This window comes from Vombatus ursinus, unplaced genomic scaffold (genome assembly GCF_900497805.2).
Source record: "Vombatus ursinus unplaced genomic scaffold, bare-nosed wombat genome assembly UNPS02014768.1, whole genome shotgun sequence".
Lineage (NCBI taxonomy): Eukaryota > Metazoa > Chordata > Mammalia > Diprotodontia > Vombatidae > Vombatus > Vombatus ursinus.
The window spans coordinates 22,745,807-22,771,434 of NW_020954546.1; the positions used below are offsets into that span (position 1 = coordinate 22,745,807).

Genomic DNA, 25,628 nt, shown 5'->3' on the forward strand with positions numbered 1-25,628 from the left:
TTTTCAGAGGCTCACGTGACCATCTTTATTGCACAGCACGTGTGGGAAAGTCACGCGTCAGCCCACGGACAGCACATGCACCAGTCGGCCTGGGTTATCCTCTGCCCTGGGCCACTCAGGGGCCCCTGGGGTCCAAGACTTTGCCGATGAAGAGAAGGGCCCCAGTGTCCGTGTCCCGGAGAACAAAGATGAAAGGCTTGTTTAGGTGGTAGTCCAGAGAGAAGGTGAGGCGAGCCGGTTGGAGGCTGGGGCTGGGCGGCGTTCCTGCCCCGTCCTCGTTCCATTCAAAGGCCGCCCTGTGTTCCACCTGAGTGAGCTTGAGAGGTTTGCCTGTGATCTTGCTGAAATCCGGGGCGTCAAACAAAGACTGCAGCTCTGAAGGGAGGAGAGATTGCCATGAGAACTCCAGCGAAGGCTTTGGCCTAGGGCTGGAAGGGATCCTCCCCAGTCCTGCTCCTTTTACAGAAAACTGCGGCCGAGAAAAGTTAAGGGGCTTGCTTACGGTCACGTGGACAGCAAGAGGGAGTGTCATCCAGTGTGGCCAATCCCGGACTGGTAGTGACCTGCCTCTGCCTCTGCCTCCTAAAACCTGCACAGCCAGTCGGCCCCTCCAGGCCTCAGTTTCTCATTTGTAAAATGAGGAGATATGCTAGATGACCTCAAAGGTCCCTTCCAACCATAAAGCTGGGTCCCAAGTTCCGAACCAGGATTTGAACCCAGATCCTCGGACTCCAAATCTGGATCCTTTTCATTGCACCAGACTGAATCTAGGGCCCCCACGAGGGTCCTCAGAAATTAGAAGCTCAGAGATTTAGAGCAGGAAGGCACCTGAGAAGTCCCCTAGTCTAAGTCTTTCATTTTATAGATCAGGAAACAGGCCCAGAGAGGGCCAAATGTGGCCCAAATCACATGAAACTACTACGAATACAACCGTAATCATGGCCATTTATCAAGTACTTCATGGTTGGCAAAATGTGTCATAGGCCTTATTTCATTGGTACTTGGCAACAACCCCAGGAGGCAGGTGCCGTTGTTACCCCCCGCCCTTGCAGGTGAGGACACTGAGGCTCAGAGAGGTTTAGTGACTTAAAAAGCAGAGGAAAGAAAGAAAAGAGGGGGGAAGGAAGAAAAGAAAAAAAAAAAAACAGGTCCTCTGACTCCACTTTCTACTTTCTAAAGAGGACAAGCAGGTTCAGCTCCTGACGGTCAGCTGGGCTTTGTTTAGTTTTGATTACGTTCTAAGAATTGTGTCAGGTACTGGAGATACATTGTGTGTGTGTGTAGACTGGAGGTGGGGACACCATCAAGGAAGCCATTGCCACAGTTCAGGGGAGAAGTGATGAGGGCTTGAACGAGGGTGGGCCTGTGTCAGTGGAGCCACAGGGGCGTCTTCACGAAATGGCGATGGGGAGAGAGGTGCGTGAGCTGAGCTGAAGAGGTCCACCTGTACAGGCAGCGTGGGGCCTTGCCCTTCCTGCCAACCTGTAGCGCCCAGGTCATCCAGGACTTGAGGAGACCGGTTGGTGAGGACTCCAGCCTCAAACGTCTCCTCAGCTGCTCAGATTGGGGAACCATCTCCATCCCACATTGCTAATGATCAGCTCCCTCTGCATGATGTGGAAAAAACACTGAACTTGGGAACCCAAGCCTGGGGTAGAAGTCTCAGCTGGGATACTAGCTGGGCAATCCGGGGCAAGCCACTAGACCTCCCTGAAGTCTCATTTTCCATGTGTGTCCAATGGGGATAATATATATTTATGCCCCTTCACTGGGCCTCGCTTTCCTTCTCTGCAAAATGAGTATGATAAGGCTTCCACTACCTCCCTCTCTAAGTTGTTTTGAGGTCTCAAATGAGATAATGCATGTTAAAGCTCTTTGCAAAATTAAAAAATACCCACTATTCAAATGTCAGTCATTATTTATTCCCTGCCTCCTAGGACTGGAGTGAGAGAAGGGCTTTGTAAAACCAAAGGCATCCTGGAATGTTCAGCAGTTCCCTCATGCCTGTACCATCAAATACAGACTCCCTTGCTTGGCATCTGAATCCTTTTACAATGGGGCTCCGGATATACATGGGTATATACACATATATATACACATGTGTATGTGTATATATACATGCATATACATACACATGTATATGTAGGTGTAGATATGTAATATACTCTCATACACGTGTACATATATACAGACAGACAGACAGATCGATAGATAGGTAGGTAGGTAGGAAGGTAATGCTTCCATATATACATTCTACATTTTAGCCAAAGTGCCCTGCTCACTGTAGAGGAAACGGGTTCAAATCCGTCTCTGTCCTTTACTACCTTGTGCGATCCTGGGCAAGTCACCTAACCTGTGGGGGCCTCAGTTTCCTCCTTTGTCAAATGCAAGAGTTGAACCAAATGGCATCTAAGGTCCCTTCACCTCTAAAATCTATGCTATGCCCTGTTGCTCATGTCACCTGAGGCAGGGTCAACTGCTCGCCCACTTACTCAGCTGTTTCACAGTTTCAGTGATTTCGCCATCATGGGTCAGCTTGATCTTGGGCACAGTCAGCACGGCCTGGATGGTCTTTAGCTCCCTGTCGATATCATGGACAAACTCGGAGGTGAGACTCTCCTCAATCAGGGTCAAGTTCTGGGTCACTGTCACGGGCAGGAAGAAAATTATCGTCATACTCCCGCTCAAGGGCAACTGGGCTATCTGAAAAGGCAGAAAGGAAGCATTCCAAGGTTAACAGGGCTGGGAGTCCTGTGCACATAGGTGTGAGCACACGTACATACTCCCACACACACACAGCCACCATATCTTCTGGTAGAGCTTATGAGGGGGACTCGTCCCTTCCTCACCAGCCTCACCACCACTCCTAATAGGACGATTATCCCAAGTTCTCCATGGGAGAGAGCATGATACAGTCAATCAATATTTATTAATCACCTACTACAGACCAGGCAATGTGGTAAGTGCTGGGGATACCAAGAAAGACAAAAGACTGGTGCTGCCCTCAAGGAGCTCCCAATCTAATGGGAAAGATAACATGCAAGCAACCATGTGCAAACATGATATAGACAGGAGAAATTGGAGGCGATCAACAGAGGGACTGATCCTGGAGGGAGAGTCAGAGGACCTAGGTTTGAATCCCAGTTCTGCTGCTGTGAGACCTTAGGCAAATAACTCATCCTTTCTGGGCCTTGGCTTCTACCTCTCTGTCAGATGAGGAGGTAGGACTCCATAACATCGGAGGTCCCTTCTAGCTCTGAAATCTACTCTCCAGCCAAGAGCCTATGAGTCCTTCCTCATGGGCTCCTGGTAACCACTTTCACCTGCTGCTGCTGCCACAAACAAACCTCTTGTTTTTCAGTGGGGGAACAGGAAATGAAATATTCAGCTGCTTTCTTACCACAGCCTGAAACCAAGGGTACTTGAAAGGAATTCTCAGCTAAGACAACAAGGGGGAGGTGGAACTGAAATTGGATTCTGAGTCTCTCCTTTCCCCCCAAGGCCAACCAGGCTCTAGGGTCAAATGCCAACTCTCCTGTTTAGCATTTAAAGCCCTTCCCAACCTGGTGTGGCCAGTCTTTCCAGGGTGCTCACCCATCATTCAGTTCAACTGTTCTGCTCGCTGCCCCGCATCTGTTCCCTTCTGTCTCCCACCCCTCCCTATACTTTTGCCCAGGCTGTCCCCCCAGCTTGGCATTCTCTCCTCCTTCCCTGGACTGCTAAAGGATTAGTTCAAGTCTCAACTCCTACAAAAGGCCTGTACTGTTTCCCCACAGTCTAGAATTGAGTTTACTTTTATCTATCTCTTGTATTAACTTTTTTTTTCTTGTATACATTGCCTTCCCCAGTTAGAAAGTAATCTCCTTAAGGGCAAGCACTGTCTTGTATCCCCAGAACCTAACTTGGTGCCCAGCATATAGTTGGCATTTAATAAATGCATGTTGACTTACTTGAAAACAGAGTAGGGCACTCTGCTAAGTACTTTGGGAAAACAGCAGAGCAATCCTAGACCTGGGTCCCTAGGTAAAGAAGAGACTAACAAGGAATGACACCTGCACATGGCAGGTATCTCCAACACATACACAAGGAACACACCATAAAATGTCACTCATTTAGATTTCACTGAATTGGAGTTGGGGATAATTGATTTACCAAAGGCTGCTTTTCTGATATCTAGGAAGGACAGTATTAGTGAGCTGCCATAAGGGACAGAAGGCAGTGTGCTGTCATGGGAAAAAAAACTGGAATGGAAAGCAGAGAGCTCGGGGCCAATCCGAGAAGCTTTGGGCACGTTGCCTAGCTTCTCTGGATAAGGAGGGGAGTCAAACCAGATGGAACATCCTCTGAGATCCCTCTCCAAGACATGGGGCTAGCCTGTGTCCCTTCTCTTGACCTCTCCCTTCCTCCCATTTCTTTCTCCTTGGGAGCTGAGGGTGTTTCTGGTTGGGGGGAAAAGAGGAAGGCCCCTCTGGTCCATTTGGCTCCATCCTTTTATCTGTGTTGGCTGATCATGATGAGCGGGAATGATGGTACCTTCCCTTCCCCCTCTCTAGCCCCTCAACTCTCTGTCTCTCCCAGTAACACTAACGTCTTCCCTCCATCATCTCCAACTCATCTCGTCTATGCTTTGTTTGTACATAGGTGTTTGCATATTGTCTTCACCACTGTGAGGTCCTCTGCCTTTCTTTGATCCTCAAGGGCTTAACACTGTGCCAGGCATATAGTAGGTGCTTAATAAATGCTTCCAGCACTGAATCTGTGGTGGAAGAACTCCAGCATTTCAGGTGGGATTATGAGATGGTCTCTTCCACTCTCTGAATCTCATTCGTGTCATCTGTAAAATGGGGATAACAGCACACTGGATTTGGAGTCAGAGAACCATCCAAACCACTTGCTCCCTACGTCACTTTGCCCTCCCCGACCCAACCCCACTGCCATCCAGACCTTGCAGTTGAGGTCAGAGTCCAAGCCGTAGCGAAGGGTGGCCTTGGGGTCTGACATCATGGGGACCCTGATGGTCCTGTCTTCATCCAAGTGGAAATCCTGAAGTGAAGTCTTTCTGGAGTCAAACTTTGTCACCCACTGCCCTGGAAGGAGACATCAGACAGTGGTCTTTCAGCAGAATGAGAACAGCAGGGACCAGGAACGTCAAATGAAATGAAACAATAGGTTCATAGTAGGCCTGAAGAAAACTAGGTGCTGAGTTCAAATCCGGCCTCAGACACGTAACACTCACTAGCTGCGTGACTCTGGACAAGTCACTTAACCCCAATTGCCTTACCAAAAAAGAAAGAAAGAAAGAAAGAAAACTAGGTGGTTGGAAATTATCCAGGTTAAAGAAAATCTCTGAGAATGAGCATAGGATGGTAACCACAATTCTAGATACATCTAGAGTGTACAAGACATTAGAAACACTTTTTTTTTTTAAGTTGCATTAGAAAGAAAGAAGCTAATTTGATATTTTTATATAGATAGGGGCCGGTCTGGAGAGATCACCCAACTCAGTCCCTTCATTTTCGAGATGAGGCAGTCACGGCAGAAAAGATTACGCAATTTGCCCCTAGTCAGCCAAGTAGGAAGTATCAGAAACAGGATGTGATCCCAGGGCCCCCCGACCGACCGCCAAGACCGAGGCTCTCCCACTGTACCACACTACCTTCCTCTAAAGTAACGCATTTTTGTAGCAGTCTGGGAGGAGGGGAGACTAGTAGGAAAGACTTTGTTTTCTCTTTTTTTTTTAGGGTGGGGAAGGGCACAGAACTCTTTCATAAAACTAGCCTACAGACACAATCTTTTCAAATAACGATGTTTTAGACCTAGAAGGGGCCTTTGAGACCCTCCTAATACCCGTAGTAGGTAGTGGATGGACCCCTGGACCAGAAGGATGAAGGACGTGGGCCCGAGATGCTCACTGGACAAGTCACCCTCTCAGCTTCAGTTTAGGGGTGTGATAACAGCCCCTCCCCCACAGGGTGGGGATCAAGTGTAAACCTGGCAGTCATATGGAAGCATGAACTTCTTTCCGTTTTCATTTGTTTTTAAAACTGGACCAGTGATTTCATTGCACTGGAGAGGTCTTGGAGAAGTTTTCCAGCCACTGTGGACTAGCACCTGCTTTGCAGTGTAGGGTCTTAGATGTTTGCCTGGACCCCCTAGAACTTAAGTGACCTGCCCAGGGCCACACAGCCAGGAGAAGTCAGAGGCTGGAAAGCAAAGAGAAGGCCACCAGAAGGGGTTATTATAATAATAAAAGGGAGGAAGGCAAACAGGGAGGTGGGGTCAGGGCAAGACCTCTTTTATCAAATTAGTGTAAAGACACTACCACTTAATATAACAGAATTTGAGAGCTAGAAGAGATTGGAGATCATATGCCCCTGATATATCTGACTGTGTGATGCTGGGCACGTTATTTAACCTCTCAGTGCTGCAGGCTGCTCTCCAAGACTAGAAATCGCAGAGAAGCTGCCAACCTGCATTGGTAAGAGGGATATTCCTCACCTAAGAGTTCCTTATGCTAGCTAATAATATAGCTCTTTACATATGTTATCTTCACAATGAGAGGTGTGCTATTATTATCCCCAATTTACAGATGAGGAAACTGAGACTACACTTACTAGCTGTGTGACCTTTGGCAAGTCACTTAACCCCGATTGCCAAAAAAAAAAAGAGGAAACTGAGACTAGAAGAAATTAAATGACTTGCCTGGGGTCACCCAGCTAGTGTCTGAAGCCAGATTTGAACCCAGGTCTTTTTATCCCCAGGTCCAGAGTTCTATCCACTGCACCACCAGCTGTCTATATGAATAAAATCACAGATCCAGTCTCTACCTTCAAATAGAAGCTAAAATCCCAGCTCCTGGAAGAAACCCTTCTCAGGCCTCCTTCCTCTTAATGCCTTCCCTCTCAGACTATCCCGAATTTATCCTGGGTGTATCTTATTTGTCCAGAGTTGTTTGCCCTGTGTCTTTTTGTTTGAGGGCAGGGACTGTTTTTTGCCTCTCTTTGAGACTCCACTACTTAGCATACTGCCTGGAACATCATAGTTGTCGCTGAATCATTTTCAGTCCTGTCCAGCTCTTCGTGTCTCCATTTGAGGTTTTCTTGGCAGAGATCCAGGAGTGGTTCGCCATTTCCTTCTCCAGCTCATCTGACAGATGAGGAAACTGAGGCAAACAAGGTTATATGACCTGCCCAGGGTCACACAACTAGTAAGTGTCTGAGGTTGGAGTTGAACTTTCTGACTCCAGTATCTGCACTCTATCCACTGTGCCACCTAGTTGCCATGGAACACAGTAGGTGCTTAATAAATGCTTGTTGGCTTACATTGACTGTTGTTGTTATTGATATTACAGAGGAGGGAAGTGAAGCCCAGAGAGGGGGAGTCGGTCAAGTCAATAGGTATTTATTAAGCACCTACTGTGTGCCAGGTAGTATATTAAATGCTGGGGATACAAAGAAAGGCAAAAGACAGTCCCTCCCCTGGAGGAGCCCAGGTCGAATGGGGGAGACAACGTGCAAATAGCTATGGACCAACGTGCCGCATACAGAATAAATAGGAAATAATGAATGAAGGGAAGGCGTTAGAATGAAGAGATTGAGATTCTGGTAGAAGCTGAGGGAAGTGTCTTGCCCTCAGCCAAATAACCAGTCCATACCAATGCCAGGGCGAGAACCTTAAGGACCAATTTCACGCTGCTTTGAAATGCTAATCTCCCGACTGCTTCTCCCACTCATAGCTCCCCTGCTGTAGAATCTGGAACTAATATGCGTTCCTGGAAGTCAGTGCTTGACGCAAGGGCGCCATCCAGCTGCTTTCAGAGGCTCCTGGAACAAGCACTCCTCCTCACTGGCAGAAGGAAATCGTTCCGGAATGCCCATCGTAGCTAGCCACATGGCATCCTGTCTCACTTCATGGGCTAGCCCTGGCTTCCTCACCCCTCACCCTCACCCTCACCCTCACCTGCAAAAAAAAAAAAGCCTCACCCCGAGTCTTTAGCTCATGTAGGGCATCTTCTGCCCAAGGCTGGGGGGACATGCCTGAAGGGGTTCCCTGTGCCCACTACCACTGGTTGGCTCCCTGAAATATATATAAGTGAGTGGGAGGCTGTTTGTTCCCAGGGCAGTCCCAAAGACTTAGCATAGTGGATAAAGAGCTGAACCATCAGTGGGGGAAGGACCACACACAGTGTGAAGGAGTGCCTGTGGAGGAGTTAGGGAGACCTGAGTTCAAATCCTCTCTGACACATCCTGGCTGGACAATGCTGGGCAAGTCACCTAACCACTCAGTGCTCCAGGCAATTCTGTAAGACTGTAAGTTACATAGGGGCAGCTAGGTGGTGCACCAGGGTAGAGCACCAGCCCTGGAATGGGGGGGGGAGGAGACTGAGTTTAAATGTGACCTCAGATACTTAATAGCTGTGTGACCCTGGGCAAGTCACTTAAGTCTGTCTTAAAAAAAAAAAAATACTGTAAATTGCAAAGAATTGTGTTGGTAGTGGGGAGTCCTTAAACAGGACCTGAAATCACAGGCCAGTTAAAAATGAAACCCTCCTGGTACCAGCAGAGAGAAGTCCCTTCTCTCAAGGAGCTCACAGTCTAATAGTGAGTTCTCTAAAGCAGGGGCTGTTCTGTTTTCCTCTTCCTATCCCCAGTGGGCTTGCCACTTTTTCGTAGTAGGCACTTCTTGCTTTTTTATTCATCCATTTCCCCTTTCTGAGTTCCCCTTCACAAATTCCAGTCCAGTCAATCTGGCCTCTTTGCTATTTCCCTACACACAACTTTCTATCTCCACCCTCCATGCCTTTGTATTCTCCATGCCTGACTCAGCTCACTTCCATCTCTCAAAATCCTCAAATTCCTTCAAATTTCTGGCCGTGTCACCTCCTCTAAGAGATCTTTCCTAATTCCTCCAGTTGCCTTTGCCTCCTACCAAATCACTCTGTTTTGGATATATTTGACATACTTAGAAGTGTATGTGTCTCCCAATAGACTGTAAGCTCCTTGAGGGCAGGAACTATTTCATTTTTTTTTTTTTTGGTTCTTCTTGATCCTGATACTTCAGCACCTAGTACAGTGCCTGACACATAGTAGGCACTTGAGAAATACTTTTGGAGTAAATGAAGAGTTTCTCTCTTGTTCACACGGGGAAGTTCTATTTCTCCAATAATTTGAGTTTCTTGGACTTGGCTCAGCTCCGTGTCCAGTGGGATAAGTCATGCAGGTATTATTATTCCCATTTTGTAGATGAGGAAACTGAGGTGCTTTGCCCAGGGTCCCACAGCTACTAGGACATGTACCAAGGAGAGGCAGCATATAATGTGATGAAAAGAGTGTTAGACTTAGAGTCAGAGGGCCTGGGTTTGAATCCTAATTTTGCTACTCCTCAGCTCTGATGTGGAATCAGGAATCTAGGCAGCAGTATGCTGGTAAATGTTTAATAACCGGCTTTTTAGGGGACTCACAACACACTTTTCATTTTAATCTGCATAATTTGCATTTTCTCTATCACTTTCTTAAGTCTAGACCATTAGCAAAACAATGAACCAAGCCTTGATTTGTAGTGTTTGCCGATTTCTGAGGTGTAAGTGACCATACTGAACATTTAACAATCAGCTCTTGGGCCTCTTTGACCTGGCTTCAGCACACCCCTGATTCTAAGCCTGTTCTTTTGCTGTTGTGCTCCTGGAAGCTTGGATTTCCTGCAAAGGGTTATGGGTAAAATAGATAATTACTTTCTTGAAGGACCATAGGAAAACTTGCTGTCTCTAGCGAGAACAAATAGAAATGTTTACTTTGCTTATGGAACTTACCAAACAGTCATTCATATTTCTCCTTTTTTCTTTAAAACTTCAGAAACTTTCCAATAGATACTGTGCCCCGGAGACTCCATTTTGAATTTTTTTGTTGTTGTTCAGTCATTTCTGTCATGTATGTTCAGTCATGTCTGTCTCTGTATGACCCCATTTTGGAGCTTTCTTGGCAAAGATACTAGAGTGGTTTGCCATTTTCTCCTTCAGCTCCTTTTACAAATGAGGAAACTGAGGCAAACAAGGTTAAGTGACTTGCCCAGGGTCACACAACTAGTAAGCGTCTGAGGCTCGGTCTTTAGGCCTGGTGCTCTATTTACTGAATATTCCCATTAATTCCCTAAATTTTTATGACTTTATTATCTTGTGTTAAGACCTCCATTTTGTTTTTTAATCTTCAAAGAATACCAGACTATTAACCCTTGCCCAACTTGGGGAGAAGCATCTCCTTAACCCTTGTCTGCATGCTGGACGCTCTCCCTTTCAACCTTATGTGATAAAACTTCCCCTTGATTAAGCTGGGAATGGCCTGCTCCAGGGTCATTCTTCAACACTGGGCAGGCCCCTTGGCTTCTCTGCACTCGGTTTCCTCAACTGTACGTAAAACAGAGGCAGCCGATGGGGTCCCCTAAGCCCTAGGTCTGCCCCTTGGCTGACAGCAAGCATCACTGGGTTCTCACCTTTGAAGTGAGCCACGGAAAGGAGGAGGATGCTAACGTGGCTGGGCAGATCCCTCGAAGACCTGGAGATCTTCCCTTTCGTCTGGACCTGAACCCAGTTGTTCATCTCCTGGAGATCAATCCGGCTGTTGCCTGTCAGAATTCGGGGCCTTGTCCCGTAAGACTTTTCCAGGAGCGTGACAAACCCAGATTTTATCCGCAGCTCTGGGGAGCAGCGACATGGTTAGTGTGGGAGAATAAGGTCTAGCTCTTTGACCAGGCATGCCACAGGCTTGGCCTGACTACCCAGGGCACTTCCTCGGCCTGTTCTTATAGCATGCACAGCTCTGACTTTCTATCCTCAGCACCCTGTATGGTGCCTGGCACACGGTAGGCACTTAATAAATATTTATCAAAAATTATAAAGGCCAAGCACGGCTTGAAAGAAGAGGAATGAGAAGATACCTCCAGCCCACCCCTTGGCAGAGCTGGGAAATCTACATCGCACATAATTTCAGACTTTTTGAAGTATAAACCAGTTACGTTGATTTTTTTCCTCTTCTCTTTTGTCTTTTTATTTCTTTTTTTTAATTTTTTTATTCATTTTGAACTTAAATCTAAAAAGACAAAAAAGAGAACATTTCTATGTATACAACACAACATAAAGATTCCGGATAAAACCGTAAAATTCTAGTTCAGACTGTTTACTTTTTTGGAAAAACTATGTAATAAATACTACACATTATTTTCAAAGCTACCCTGCTTTTCCGTGTTTCCTTCTAAGTTTTCTTTTGTTCTCTGCTACGCACTTTTTTTTCTCCCTCCCTCCCCATCTTGCCCTAGAGAAGGCTACAATTAAAAACACTTTTTTCTCTTGAAAGAATACTATTCATTATATGGGATGTGACTCTCTAGGAGGAGGAAAGGGAGGGGCAAAGGGGAAAGCTATAATGATGGGGGAAAAAAATCAAAAGGCAACAATAAAAATGTATTAAAGCAAACAAATGCCTGTCGATCAATTGATTTCTAAAAGAGTTTGTGGAGGGGACTTTCCTGCGACAGACCCTTCTCACTTCTTCCTATGGCATCCACCTATCAATGCTCAGCTTCATCTAACACCCTCCTCAGCCCACCATGCTGAGCCCACCACGGCTGGTGCTCTGAGCTGCGCAGGCCTCCCTCCCCTGCCCCCATCGCAGAAACCATGCTCACCATCCCCTCCTTAATGCCCAGCAAGACCAGAATGCCAGGTCCAGTCCTGGAGGACACACACAGGACCCGGGAACCAATGAACATTCTCTTTCTGCCTCTGAGAATGAAGACTTACTTTTTTCTAAGACAATCCGGGAGGCACTTTTTAGATTCTTCTGAGAAGCGGTAACAGAGGCCAGGAGTTCCTTGTAAGTGCTGTGAATGTCTGGGTTAGTAATCAGGTCATAGTAGAGGGCACGGTGAATGGTGGACTCTGTCCTCTGCTCAGCACCTGCCATGTGGTGATTACAGATCATGGAATCAGAAACTTGGATTTGGAAGGGACCTTTATGGGCAGATCTTCACGTACAATCCCCTCATTGGACACAGGAGAAACCCCAGGTCCAGGGAAGTTAAGTGACTTGCCCAAGATAACATGGCTTGTAAGCAACCTAGCTAAGATTTGAACCCAGGACTTCTGACTCCAAATCCATTCTTTTCACTTTGCTGAAGGATGTGGAGTTCAATCAGTGAACTGAGAGGAAGAGAAGGATCTTGGTTGCAAGACGGGGGTTTTGTTGTTCATTTGTTTTTCAATTGTGTCCAAATCTCCATGACCCCATTTTGGGGTTTTCTTGGCAAAGATACTGGAGTGATTTGTCATTTCCTTCTTCAGCTCATTTTACAAAATGGGGAAACTGAGGTAAAGAGGGTTAAGTGACTTGTCCAGGGTCACACAGCTAGTAAGTGTCTGAAGTCAAATTTGAACTCAAGAAGATGAGTCTTCCTGACCCCAGGCCTACACACTCTATCTGTGCCACCTAGCTGGGATACTAAGCAGTTATTCCCCATGTCTAAAGGATCAAAATGGATATATATTACACTAGGAAAGATTCTAGTTGGACATAAGGAAGACTTTGTAAAAAATTTCAGCAAAATGAAGCACAGGGAACTAAGGAAAGGTATGGGGTATATGTCCCTAGAGACTTTCAATAAGAAAACGAATAGCCATTGGCCCTACACGTAAGGACACAAGCAAAGGGAACAAAGAGAAGTTTCCCAAGATATCCCTCAGTCAGCAGGTAGTGGCTGATCACAGCCTCTACCTAGTGAGAGGATTATGTCAGCACAGCGCTCCTCCTATACATACACATCTACAACCCAATTCTTGGGCGAGTACCTCCCTCCCCCAGACAGTGGCGCTCCACGTGTTGTCTGACCAAATTTTAACTCGAAGATTCACCTGTATGTGAACTGAGGGCTAGGTCACAAATGAAGCGGACCTCAGAGGCTGTCTATTCCCAGCTCTAATTTTACACACGAGGAAACTGAGATTCAGAGAGACTAAGTGACTGCCTGTGGTCACACAGACAGTAAGTGTTAGAGGGAGAATTTGAACTCAGGTCCTCTGACTCCAAATCTCATGCTCTCTCCACTCCTCTCTGCTCTTAGACTCAGGGAACAAGTCCTAGACCAACATTTCTTCACTGTTTTTGTGTCCCAGGCCCCTTTTTATTTTATTTATTTTTATTTTTATTTTTTATTTTTGGCTAGGCAATGGGGTTAAGTGACTTTCCCAGGGTCACACAGCTAGTTAGTGTCAAGTGTCTGAGGCCGGATTTGAACTCAGGTCCTCCTGAATCCAGGGCTGGTGCTCTATGCACTGCGCCACCTAACTGCCCCTTTTTATTTTATTTTTTAATTTTTTTTTCCCGGACCCCTTTATCAGTCTGGTGCAGCCTGTGGCCTCTGTTCCATAAATGCCCAAAATAAAAGGAAACTGATCATATTGAAAATAGTTCTCCAAATATTGATAAAACAAGTTCATGAAACCCAGGTTAAGAACCCCTTGGCCTAGACGGATTCTCGGAGAACTCACCCACGGAGAGAGCAGACAGAGCCGTGGCTACACTCAGCGGAGACAGAAGCACGTTGGCCGTGGGGCTCTCGCTGGACTTCTGGCGGTAAAGGTCATAGCCGAAGTTAGAGACAGACGCTGCCAACTTATTCACGGGGACTTTGAAGAAGGGGTCTTCCTCCTCTACCACCGTGGCCCCAGTGGCATCAGGCCCTGGCAGAGTCTCCTAGGAAAAGCACAAGAGCTACAGAATTAAATGAAGGGGACAGATATCCCTGAGCTCGGTCAATCCACGAACCATTTCTCCTTGTTTTGGGGAAGCTAGTTGGACAAAGAAACTCTAGTAGGGTGGTCCGTTTCTGTTGTTTGGAGGATTTAACTTTTTAATTACGGTTAACCTAGCCTAATGTTAAAAAAAAATTCCTCAAGTATCCACTAGCTCATGGATGGGGAGAGGCCACCCAAAAGCAGGCTTATTAGCAATTAGTCAATCAACCAGAATTTATTAAGTGCCAACTATATGCCTAGCACTGTGCTAGGCCCTGAGGAAATGAAACTGAACCTACCCTTTGAGGAACCTACTTATTAAATAATCAGCCCGGTGAACATTAAACTAGAGGTTGGTCAGATAAGGCCCTGAGTGCCAACTGTCTCGGAGGAGGGACTGAGGTGTCTACACAGATACAAGTAGCATACAGAATGAATACAAAATAAATACCAGGTAATTAGCTACAAAGTAGTTAGGGAGGCAGAGTGCAGCAGTTGGGGGAGTAAGATAGCGTTTGCAGAGAAGCCAACCTGAGATTGGTGTGTGACAGGGAGATGCACAAAGTATCCACTTTTGGGGATGGAGAGTAGCATCCTGTATACAAATGGGAGGGAAAGAAGGAAGCAAAGGGAAGAGAGAGGAAAAGGGGAAAAGGGATGAGAGAAAGAAGGGGGAAAGAGACAGACAAAAAGAGGGAGGGGGGAGGGGGGGAGGGAGAAGAGAGAGAAAAAAAGTATGAGAGAAAGAGAGAGAGAGAGAGAGAGAGAGAGAAGAAAAGTTGTTTGAATGATTACTAGGAGCCAACCCCTGTGGCAGGTGCTTAGAATTCAAATACAACAATGAGAAAGTTCCTGACCTCAAGGAGCTAGGGACTCTAGAAACTATTTAATCTAAATCTCCAGTTGTTGTTTTTGTGTTTGTTTTGTTTTGTTTTGCTTTTTGATGAGGCAATCAGGGTTAAGTGACTTGCCCAGGGTCACACAGCTAGTAAGCATCAAGTGTCTGAGACCAGATTTGAACTCAGGTCCTCTTGATTCCAAGGCCGGTGCTCTATCCACTATGCCACCTAGCTGCCCCTTCCCCAGTTTTTCAAAGGGAAAAACTGAGGCCAGGATGGGGAGGAGCCTGGCCCAGGGTCATAGAGATACTAGGAGAGAGTCAGAATTTACTCCCAGGTGCCCCTTTCAAAGCCAGTGTTCCTTCCACTCCACAACATTCAGGAAGGACTCAGAGACAAAACGTTTCTCTTGCCTCTTGGCAAAGATGTGGTGGACTCTAGGTATGGAGTGAAGCACCTGTTTTTCAGACGTGGCTAATGGGTCAATGTATTTGGTTCTACTTATTTGTTACAAGGGGCATTCTTTTGGGAAGGGAGGGGAGCATCAGGAGGTGAGAGTGATGTTCAAAAAAAGCAAAGAAAAGAGCACAAAGAAAGCATTTTAAAAGAAAAAAAAGTTTTCTGCACTCTTTGCGGGGACGACTCCACTGTAGCCAGGGGTTAGCTCAGGTCACTTTGTGGGCAGGACAGCCCTGGTGGGCTCAGTAGCTTTGCTTTCCAATATCCTTTCATAGAAAAACAAAGGAGGAGGAAGGCAAAGGAAAGAGACGTTCACATAGGGCTTTAGGATTTCTGAAATACTCTGAGGTGGGTGGTGGCACAGGTATCATTATCCTCACTTTGCAGATGGAGAAGTGGAATGATTTACCCACAATCACCCAGTAAGAGCCAAGATGTAAACCCTTTCGGGGTCTCCCAATGTCCCAGGACTTTCCTCAAGGTCTGAGGTTCATTCACCTGCCCCTACCCCAGAATGCATACATACCCCCATTCTTCACTCACCTCAGCCCCTCCTGTGTTCTGGGAGCTACTATAGCCCACGAAGGCTACAGCCCATAGAAACGCAATCAGGATCTTCATCATGCAGCCTGGAGGGGAAAGGAAAAGTGGAGAGGTGCCAACTTCAGTGGAATTCAAAGCCCTAGGGCTCCTGGGCTCCCCTACGCAGAGGGTGGTGTGGACTCAGGCCTAAGGCACAGTCTCAGCCCCAGGCAACAACTATAACTTGGGAATGACAGGATCAATTAGTCAATCAAGAAGCCTTCATTAAACTCTTATTATGTAAATTCTTATTACATACCAGGGGCCACTTGGTAGCATAGTGGATAGAACGATGGCCCTGGAGTCAGGAGGACATGAGTTCAAATTCAGCCTCAGACACTTACTAGCTGTGTGACCCTGGGCAAGTCGTTTAACCCTGTTTGCCTCAGTTTCCTCATCTGTAAAATGATCTGGAGAAGGCAATGACAAACTGCTCTAGTATCTTTGCCAAAAAAATCCCAAATGGGGTCATGAAGAGTCAGAAATGACTGAACAACAAATTATTATTATTATTGTATCGTGCCACTTCCTGTATACCACCCCAGTACGATGGCTCACATAGTACTCTGTTATTCCTTTCGTTGTCTGTTTGGCTCCTGCAGGTTCACAGGGACGTGACACAATCATCTCTGAGGCTGTCTAAAGTCTAGCTTGAGGGAATCGGCAGATCGTTTTCCTGTCAAGGACTTGGCTTTGAGATGGGATTTATAACTGAGACTTTTGAGATTCTAGTACAGCCCTCCTCTTTTTACACCTAAGGGAAATGGACAGTGATTTACCTAAGGTCACACACATCAGAAGTAGCAGAGTCAGATCAGAGAATCATAGAGTGGAAACCAGCAGGAAGCTTACAGATTGTCTAGGCCAATAGTTCTCAAATGGACCCCTTTATAGTCTTAAATTTTATTGAGGGCCCCCAATGAACTTTATGTGAGTTATCTTTATCAACATTTACCATATTAGAAATTGAAAGGTCTTAAACCTACCCCCCCCAAAAAAAAGGGTCTCTGGGACCCACTTTCACCCATCTACCCCCGGGGGTACACAGACCACATTTGAGAACCACTGAACTAGTACAACACTTTCATTTTATAGATAAGGAAAAGAGAGTTAAGTGACTTGCCCAAGGTAACACAGGCTACTATAGTGGGACAAAGACTCAAACCCAGGTTCTCTGACTCCACACCACTTCAGTGTCACCTACTGGTTAGAACATGAGACTGGACGCAGGGATTCCTGAGTTCCCACACCCTGGTCTCTTTTCTCAGCAGAGACAAATGAGTCAGAGATCATAGATTTAGAACTCGAAAGGACCTCACAGGCCATCAAATTCAACATTTCACAAATGAAGAAACTGAGGCCTGGGGAAGTTAAGAGACTTCCCCAAGGTCACACTGCTGGTAAATGTCAGAGGCAGGATTTGAACCTACAACTTCTGCCCCCCAAGTCATTGTTCTTTCCACCGTATTCCTTCTATTCCAAACCTATGTTAGCTACCAGGATTTATTAAGGCTCCTCTCCTGTCCTGCTGTCCCCTTCACACTTTCTCCAGGCTATTTAGCACTATGCAGGTCAAACAAGTAAAGACAGGGATGGGGCACTTGAGGACCTAGAGGGCCACATGTGCCCTCCAAGCCACAGGTTCCCCATTCCTGGATTAGACCTTGTGGTTTCAGCTAAAAAGCCAAAGATACCAGATAAAGGTTTAACAATGTGCATTGCTAGTGACAAGGGTTACATTGACTGTTTCAAACGTCCCCAAAGAGATCAAAGAAAGAAGGAAAGGACCCATTCGCATATACAAAACTATTTATAAAAGCATTTAGTGTTGCTGCAAAGAACTGGAAGTGAAAGAATAAAGTGGGATGCCCCTCAACTGAGGAATGGCCCAACTGACTGTGGTAGAGGAAGGTCATGAAATACTATTGTGCCATAAGAAACAACAAAAGGAATGGATTCAGAGAAACCTAGGAAGACTTCTATGAACTGATTCAGAGTGAAATGAGCAGAACCAGAAGGACAATGTATACAGTAACTACAACATTAAAAAAAAAATCTGGAAAGATTTAAGAACATGAGTTCTTAAATTACATAATTACATTATATAAGTCAAAGGCAAGTCTCTTAACTTCACTGGACTTCAATGTCTTTATCTATTAAAATGAGGAAGTTGGACTAGGTGGGCCTCTTAGGTCCTGTCCAGTTCTAGACCAACGCAATAACCAGCTACTACATGTCAGAGAACCAATGACAAAACACGATACTAACCCCTTGACAGTGAAATCAGGGACTCAAGGGGGTAAATTTATATATACATTATTACATATACATATACATTATTATATATACATACATATACATTATTTTTTATATATATATATGTATATATAAATTTACCCCTTTGAGTCCCCGATTTCACATACACATACATTTTGGGAAATGGCCAATGTGTAGGTCTGATTTGCTGAACTATGCTTATTTTTTTACAAGAGATTTAAAAAAATTGGAGGTGGGCGAATGCAGATAGAAAAAGAATGATAGACCAAAAAAAGAAAGAGAGAAAAGAAAGAAAACAGGGTCATGGTAGCATTTTTTTTAAGGCATTTGGGGTTAAGTGACTTGCCCAGGGTCACACAGCTAGTGTCAAGTGTTTGGTCTGAGGCTGGGTTTGAACTCAGGGCCAGTGCTCTATCCACTTTGCCACCTAGCTGCCCCCATGGTAGCAGTTTTTAACACTGATAGAATTTTTTTTTTTTAATTCACAGACAAGAACAGAAGGAGATTCAGAAGACACAGACAAGCAGAAAAGTGTTGATACTACCCTACTACTTGAATTTATTATGTTCTTTTACAAATGTAAGATGTATATAATTGATATACGGTTTTGCATGTAATTTTCTTTTGCTGTTCTATGTATATGGAAATGCTTGTCTTTGATCATATGTCTTAAGTACCCAATAACAAAATTTTAAAAAAAATTAATTGCCTTTTTCAATTTAATAAGCATTTATTAAGTTCCAGGGATTTTTTTGGGAGGGGAGGGAGAACTTGATGTATGATTTCATTGTTATAAGGTATTCCCAGTAAAGATGGTCCCTTTAACCATGCAGGTGAACACCAACTTGGTCACTTGTAGTCTTAGAGAGATGCCTGGGGCACTGTGAGGGTAAGTAATTGGCCCAAAGTCACAGGCAGGACCTGAACCCATTTCTCCTTGACACAGAGACCATCCACTATGTCTTGATGCTAATGACAAAAAGACAAAATGAAAACATTTCCAGTCCACAAGGAGTTTATATTCGTATTCCAAGTGGAGATTGTGAGGACAGAAAGTATTCTCAGCATGGGAACAGCCTGTGCAAATGCTTGGAGGTGGGAAATATGTTGCCCTATACAGGTAATGAGTACACTTGGCTGGAATGGAGAGAATATGAAGGTAAGTAACATGAACCGAGTCTAGAAAGGCAGGTTGGAGCCAAAATGAGAAAGGCTTTGAATGCCAACCCTAGATGCTCAAATTCAATCACTTGAAGCTTCTTGAGAAGGGCAGTGACATAATCATGCCTGTGCCTTTAAAAAAAAAGGCTAGGTTCCTGTCTGTATCCCAAAGAGATTTTAAAAAAAGGAAGGGTATCTAAACATACAAAAATAGTTATAGCAGCTATTTTTGTGGTGACGAAGAATTGGAAAGTGAAGAGATGCCCATCAATTGGGGGATGGCTGAACAAGTTGTAGTATATGATTGCAATTGTGCTGTAAGAAATGACAAAGGGAATGGTTCCAGAAAAACCTGGGAAGACTTTCATGAAACGATGCAAAGTGAAGTGAGCGGAACCAGAAGAACATTGTATACAGTAATAGCAGCATTGTAACAATGATCAATAGTGAAAGACTTAGCTACTCTAATCAATACAATGATACAAGACAGTTCCAGAGGACTCATGAAGAAAAAGCCTATCTACATCCAAAGAGAGAAGCGATGAACTCTGAGTGAAGATTAAAGCATACCTTTTTTTTTACTCACTTTATTTTTCTTGCTTTTTTTGCAATATGCTAATATGGAAATATGTTTTGCATGACTTCACATGTATAATTGATATCATATTGCTTGACTTCTCAACGAGTGGGGGAGGGGCTGGAGGGAAGGAGAGAATTGGGAACTCAAAATTTTTTTTAAAATGAATGTTAAAATAAAGTATAATTACTTTTTTTTAAATAGCTTAGATCTGATTAATGTGGATAATTAATCCCCTGAAATGGTCTCATGTATTCAAATTTGCACTATTTGAAGTTAAAACTGTTTAAAACATGGTAATTGGTTCCAGCCTAATGGAAATATGCAGTGTGAATTTAAATACTGTGACTACTTCAGGAAATTTATTATTCATATAATTTAGAGCCTAGGTGTATCACTTTGGCAGCTATGTGGAGGATAGATAGATTCCCTTGGCTTCCAGCTGCCCACTCCACCCAAGGAGGGAGAGTGGTGATGGAAAGAACCAATTAAGAGATTAGTGAAGTAGTCCAGGCCAGAGATGATGAAGGCCTAAGTCAGGGCAGTCTCACGCCTGGAGAAAAGGGGATGGATGTGAAAAGTAGAATAGATAAGACATGACAACTGTGGGCTGTGGGCAATGAATGGAGAGGAAAGAATGGGCAATGACTGTGAGGTTGTAAACTTGGGTGACTGGAAGGATCATGGTGTCCTCTAAAAAAAAAAAATAAGAAAGTTAGGAAGAGGGGTAAAGTTTGGGGGAAAGATATGTTCTATTTTGGATATGCCGAATTTTAGATCGTTGGATCACATTCCTGATCTTAAGTCCAAACCCTTTCATTTGTGGATGAGGAAACTGAATTCCAGAGAGGATGAGTGACTTACTTGCCCAGGGTTGAACAGATGGTAAGTGCTTGGAGTGAGATTCAAACCCATGGCTCCTTGACGCAGAGTGTGCTCCTAGGTGTGATAGTGGATAGAGTGCTGGACCTGGAGTCTGCAAGACTCCAGTTCAAATCTGGCCTCAGATACTTACTGGCTTAGCTCTGAGACCCCAGGCAAGTCACTTAATCTCTGGCTACCTCAGTTTCTTCAACTATAAAATGAGGATCACAATAGCACCTACCTCCCAGGGTTGTTGTGAGAATCAAATGAGGTAATATTTGTAAAACATTTAGCACAGTGCCTGGCACATAGTAGGTCTTAATAAATCCTTGTTTCTTTCCTCCACATCCAGCACTCTATCCATTACACCACACTACTTCATCTCCCAATGGAGACATCTAACAGGCATTTGGTAACACAGGACTGGAACTCAGGAGAGAGATTTCCAGATTTCTTTCCATTAAGATTGGGTCATTCCTCCAAAGAGGCCACTGCTTTTCTGCCAGATGCTGGGCACTGGGGCTCTGGGTTTCTGTGCAGGCTCTTACCGTCTTTAAGAGGGGGCCAGAAGAAGACAAGCAGGAGGCTGACCTAGTGAGAGTTAGTCTCTCAACAGCAGCTTTTCACTGTGCAAGATAAAAAATCCTAACATTCCGCAGGCTGCCCACTCCACCCAAGGGAGAACCCCACCCAGAGGCTGACAGGACCTCCTAACCAGTTCTCAACATGCTGACAGAGACTGTGGTCCAGGGATGCGCCCAACTGAACAATTTAGTATTGGGAAATGCAGCTTCAGGAGATTCAAGCCTGCCCCATCATCAAGAGGAGAGCAAAAGGCCTTCTGCTCTGTCCCTGGAACAAGGCTTGGTGCCTGAGACAGGAAGAAAGCTGAATAGTTCAGGGACTAAATCATTCCCCCCATGCTGAAAAACAGTCCCAAAGCATCCAAGGGCGGTACTGTCCCTGGCTAGACCCATTTAAAACATTTATCCATCTGTCGATTAACGCTCGAACTGGAAAGGACTGAAGTTTTCACCTAGTCCAAATGCCTCCTCTTACAGATGAGGAAACTGAGGCCCAGAAAAGTGAATAGTCATGCCTAAGGTCACATAGGTGGTAAAAGATTGAAACCCATGACCTTTGATTCCACATCCAGCAGTTTTCCTATTGATGTCAACGGCCCAGGCCCTCTTCATCCCCACATTGATTACATCCCATCGCTGGAGGTCTCAGAGCAAAGCCTAGAGGGCCACGTGTCAGGCTAACATGGTAGAAGAGATTCCTGTTCAAGTGAGGGCTAGACTACTTGCCTGCTGAGGACCCTTCCAACTCTGACATCTTTGGTCCTGTGACTGAATAGACAGTCTTTGAGGGGCCCCAAAGCTGAGAAATTCATCAGGATGATGGCCTTCTGTGCACTTAGCCAGGCTTGTTTTCAGACAACAAATGCATCGTCCACCATTCTGAAATTTTTTCAACCTAGTAGAACTACCTATGTGACTTTGGGCAGGTCACTTCACTTTTCTTGGCCTCAGTTTCCTCATATGTAAAATGAAGGTGTTGGACTAGAGGACTAGCAAGTTTGGCCCAGACCTCAAGAATCTAGGATCATTTCCACGCAGTGAGAGAAAAACTAGAGTAGATGAACCTACGTAAGTAATTTAGTTGATTGATTCTAACCCTCACTCCATGTTGGAAGGGCTGACGGGGAAGAAGTATAGAGGAGATCTATTCAAACCCCTGTCCCCAAGGACTGTGAAATAGAAGTATTGGTGTGTACATGGCAGTGGGGGGGGGGGGGGGGGGAGCTGTTCTAAGACCAAGAACTTTGCCCTCACCAGAACACATCTCCTCACGGTCAGACAAAGGTCACCCAGTTTGGCGAGAGCAAGAGGTTGTTATCTCCCTCTGCACACATGTGGGGAAAAAATGGCACCATCCCATCCAAAGGGTAATGGCTGAGCCAGGCACCCAGGCAATCTGGGAGCGCTGGGAGGATGGGGTTGGGGGGAGATGGCCTCAGTGTTTTCCAACTCACTTGTGAGACCAGGAGTGGCCTAGCCCAGCCAAGGTCAGGGGCCCACCCCGAAGCCACATCCTCCAAACCCAGACGAGGCAGCTGGTATTTAAGGAACCTCCCGGCAAGCTGGAAAGACGAGTAGGAGCCGGCACATGTGTTTCTAATTAAATGCTGTTGTACAGAAAACACTTCTCCTCCTCCTCCTCCCAGACCCACAAACCCCTGAGCACCATATGGAGGCTGAAACAGAGGAAAGGCCTGACCCCCTGCCTATGCAAGGAAACGATTCTTCCCCTCGGCAGGGGCCCTGGGAGAGGTCAGCCCCTGCTGGACCATACCCCATCCAAAGCAGAGTCAGAGATTAATTACGGCACCCCAGGCAAGCATCAGGAAACGTGTCCGGGACAAGCTGTGTAGAAGAGGCTTCCAGGTCCACTTTTCAAAGATGAAAGCCAGGGCTTGAATGGGAGACCTCAGACTCACGGTGGGAGAACATGGGTGGGGTTGGCTGAGGGAGGGGCCAACCTGAGCTGCTGCCACCCACAGGAGCAAATATACCTTAGTCTCATCACAGGCCCCTGGTGGTAAACATGGAAGGACTTTCAAAGTCAACTAGTCCAACTTCCTTATTTTACAAAGGAAGAAAATGCTTCTCAGAGAGGGGAAGCCCCAGGTCGTTGTTGTTCTGTCCTGTCCAACTCTTCACCACCCCAGCTGGAGTTTCCTTGGCAAAGATACTGGAGTGGTTTGCCATGGCCTTCTCCAGTTCATTTTAGGTGAGGAAATTGAGGCAGACAGGGTTAAGTGACTTGCCCAGGGTCACACAGTTAATAAATGTCTGAGACCAGATTTGAACTCAGGAGGATGAGTCTTCCTGACTCTAGGCTTTGAGCTCTCTCCTCTTTGCCACCTAGCTGTCCTGAAGCCTAAGGTCACACAAGTGATAAGTGTCTGAGGCAAAATTTGAACCTAGGTCAGCTGACTCTTTTCTCTGTACTACATATAGCTTCTCATTTTAACTATTTATTTCTAATTAGAGAGGCAATGTGGGTAGTGGATAGAAAGCCAGCCTTGGAAAGCAGGAAGGGCCGGGTTCAGGTTCTGCCTCTGATACATGCTGGCCACGTGTCCCAGGAAACTCTCTAAAACTACATAGTATACAAAAGGTACAGCTCTACACTGGTAGAGGGAGGAATCCTCATTAACAACCCCTATACTAATGAAGTTATAGGTCTAGTCCAAAAGAAACTGTTAATTAGTTGCTAAGCTCAAACTGATGAGTCCAGAGCAGTCAGCTCCCCTCTCAGTCTCTGTTCCCTAGGTTAGAGCCCCATTTGTCCCACCCTAGTTACGGCTCTGACCCAGACATTAAGTTCTTCATTCCTCACACCTTTGAGAACCCAGGCAGCTGGCCAGCACTCTCAAAGTCTCCTTCCACTTCAGGCTCAAGGTACCAGAATGGGTCAAGCCACGCCCAAGTCGGAAAGAGGTAGCCTGGGCCTCTCCTGCTCTCTGGGTGGGTCCCCAGGGCTGATTCTGTCTTCTCCCCCAAGGGGCCAGGCTCGATCTGTGGGTGGGGCCAAACACTCTCATATCAGGGGAGTTGCTCTCCCACCATGCTGCCCCCAGGGAGCTATGACTTTTGGCAAGGGACCCACCCTCCCTTCTGTCCTTGGCTGGAGAGCTAAGCAGTATGGGAGAGAGCCAGGCAGAGGGGTTTCTGGGAAGCCAGTAGATTTTCTTTGGCACTGAACCTAATCTTCACTATGGCTTCCCCCTGGGGAACAGAAGGGGTGCGGCGGTCTCTGGGCCCTTGGCTCACCAGATCCCACATCAGACATCCCAGGCTTGGCCAAGAGACAGCGCTTTGGAGGAAGCCGGTGCCCCCGCTGGGACATTGTGCTCCAGCACATCTGGAAATTGTTTGGCTGGTACACTGAAGCAGCAAAGGGAGACTGAGGATGGCCAGGGGCCGAGCCCCAGCTGCACCTTCCCCCACCCATTCCTCCAAGGCAGAATTCAGCTGGACGCTGCTCACAGAGTTCTGGGAAGTTGTCTTTGAAATCAGCACCAGCTGATTTTGAAAAGGAAGAAGAGAAGCTGGACATTATCAGCATTGGATGGGGGAGGGAGGCCCTGGGGGTGCCAGTAAGGGCTTTCTCTCCTGCTGCTCCACGTGGGAGCCCTTCCCCAGCCCATCTTCTCCTAAAGGAGATGGGAAAGGCCCTTGATTTGTTCCGAGTGCGAAGACCAGATGAGCTAATCTCTGCAAAGCCTTTCGATGTGGATATTAGCTCTCATCATCATCATCGTCTTTATACCCACATGCTTCTACCTACCTCTTTGCCCCACTGAGTCTCCCATTCTCTTGGGAAGCACCCCAATTCTTCTCTTACATCTGGGTGTGTAAATTCTTCAAAACCCAAGGCCTTCTCCTTCTGGCCCCACATTCCTGCCCCTCTCCCCTAAGCGCCATGGCCAGAAAGCATTCGTTCAATTCTTGCAAATGTCCAAGCCCTGGACACTGCTCCCCTCTTCCGTGAGGGTCCCCTTCCCCCAGCCTACCCCCCAAGCCTTTCATGCAGGCCTTAGGAAAGGCACCCCCCCCCAACCCCATCATACAAACACCCTCCCTGCCTAGCCTATGCAGGCTCCTCTCATCAGCCCTGGAGCCTAGGGTGTCCTTGGCTCTGTCCTAGCCAGGGTGGGAGCTCCCTTACCTGGGAATCCTGCTGGACTTGCTCTCAACTTTGGTCAGACCAAGCCTTCACACAGTGAGGGGTTCGTTCTAAAAAGTACATTAGCCTTCTTTTTTTTTTTTTCCCCAGCCTCCCAGTCCAACAGCCAGCCGGCTTCAGATTACAGTTATGCCTTTCTTAAAGCAACCCTCTCTCATTTTGGATACTGCTATTGCAACATAGCCTGGGGTGAACTTTAACTGGACCCACCCCTCACCCCAGCCCAGCACCCCCTCACACAGTCTCCTTCCAGACCAGTCGCTTATTAATAGGAAAAGTAACACTCTTTTCTTTCCTGAAGGCTGGCTCCCAGTGACCTCAGGGCCACGAA

General features: G+C 46.1%; 1 protein-coding gene across 2 annotated transcripts; it reads right to left on the bottom strand.

The window, feature by feature from the left end:
• Positions 1-25,385, bottom strand: SERPINF1 (serpin family F member 1). Of its 2 annotated transcripts, none has more exons than XM_027862508.1 (8): positions 25,280-25,385; positions 15,622-15,707; positions 13,535-13,736; positions 11,792-11,947; positions 10,486-10,689; positions 4,945-5,087; positions 2,493-2,703; positions 1-375 (listed from the first exon to the last, which is right to left on the bottom strand). In XM_027862508.1, the coding sequence occupies exons 2-8, from the start codon at positions 15,700-15,702 to the stop codon at positions 116-118; spliced, it is 1,257 nt and encodes a 418-aa protein (XP_027718309.1). In that variant the 5' UTR covers positions 15,703-15,707; positions 25,280-25,385; the 3' UTR covers positions 1-115. The 2 variants fall into 2 exon arrangements, with proteins under 2 accessions (XP_027718309.1, XP_027718308.1); XM_027862507.1 differs by having other exon boundaries at positions 13,535-13,739.
• Positions 25,386-25,628: the final 243 nt, after the last annotated feature.

Coding starts and splice junctions, on each gene's coding strand:
- SERPINF1 (XM_027862507.1), bottom strand. CDS start 15,702: ATGATGAAGATCCTGATTGCGTTTCTATGGGCTGTAGCCTTCGTGGGC. Junction 13,740..15,621: donor AGAACACAGGAGGGGCTGAG/GTGAGTGAAGAA, acceptor TGCTTTTCCTAG/GAGACTCTGCCAGGGCCTGA. Junction 11,948..13,534: donor TCTGTCTGCTCTCTCCGTGG/GTGAGTTCTCCG, acceptor ACCACATGGCAG/GTGCTGAGCAGAGGACAGAG.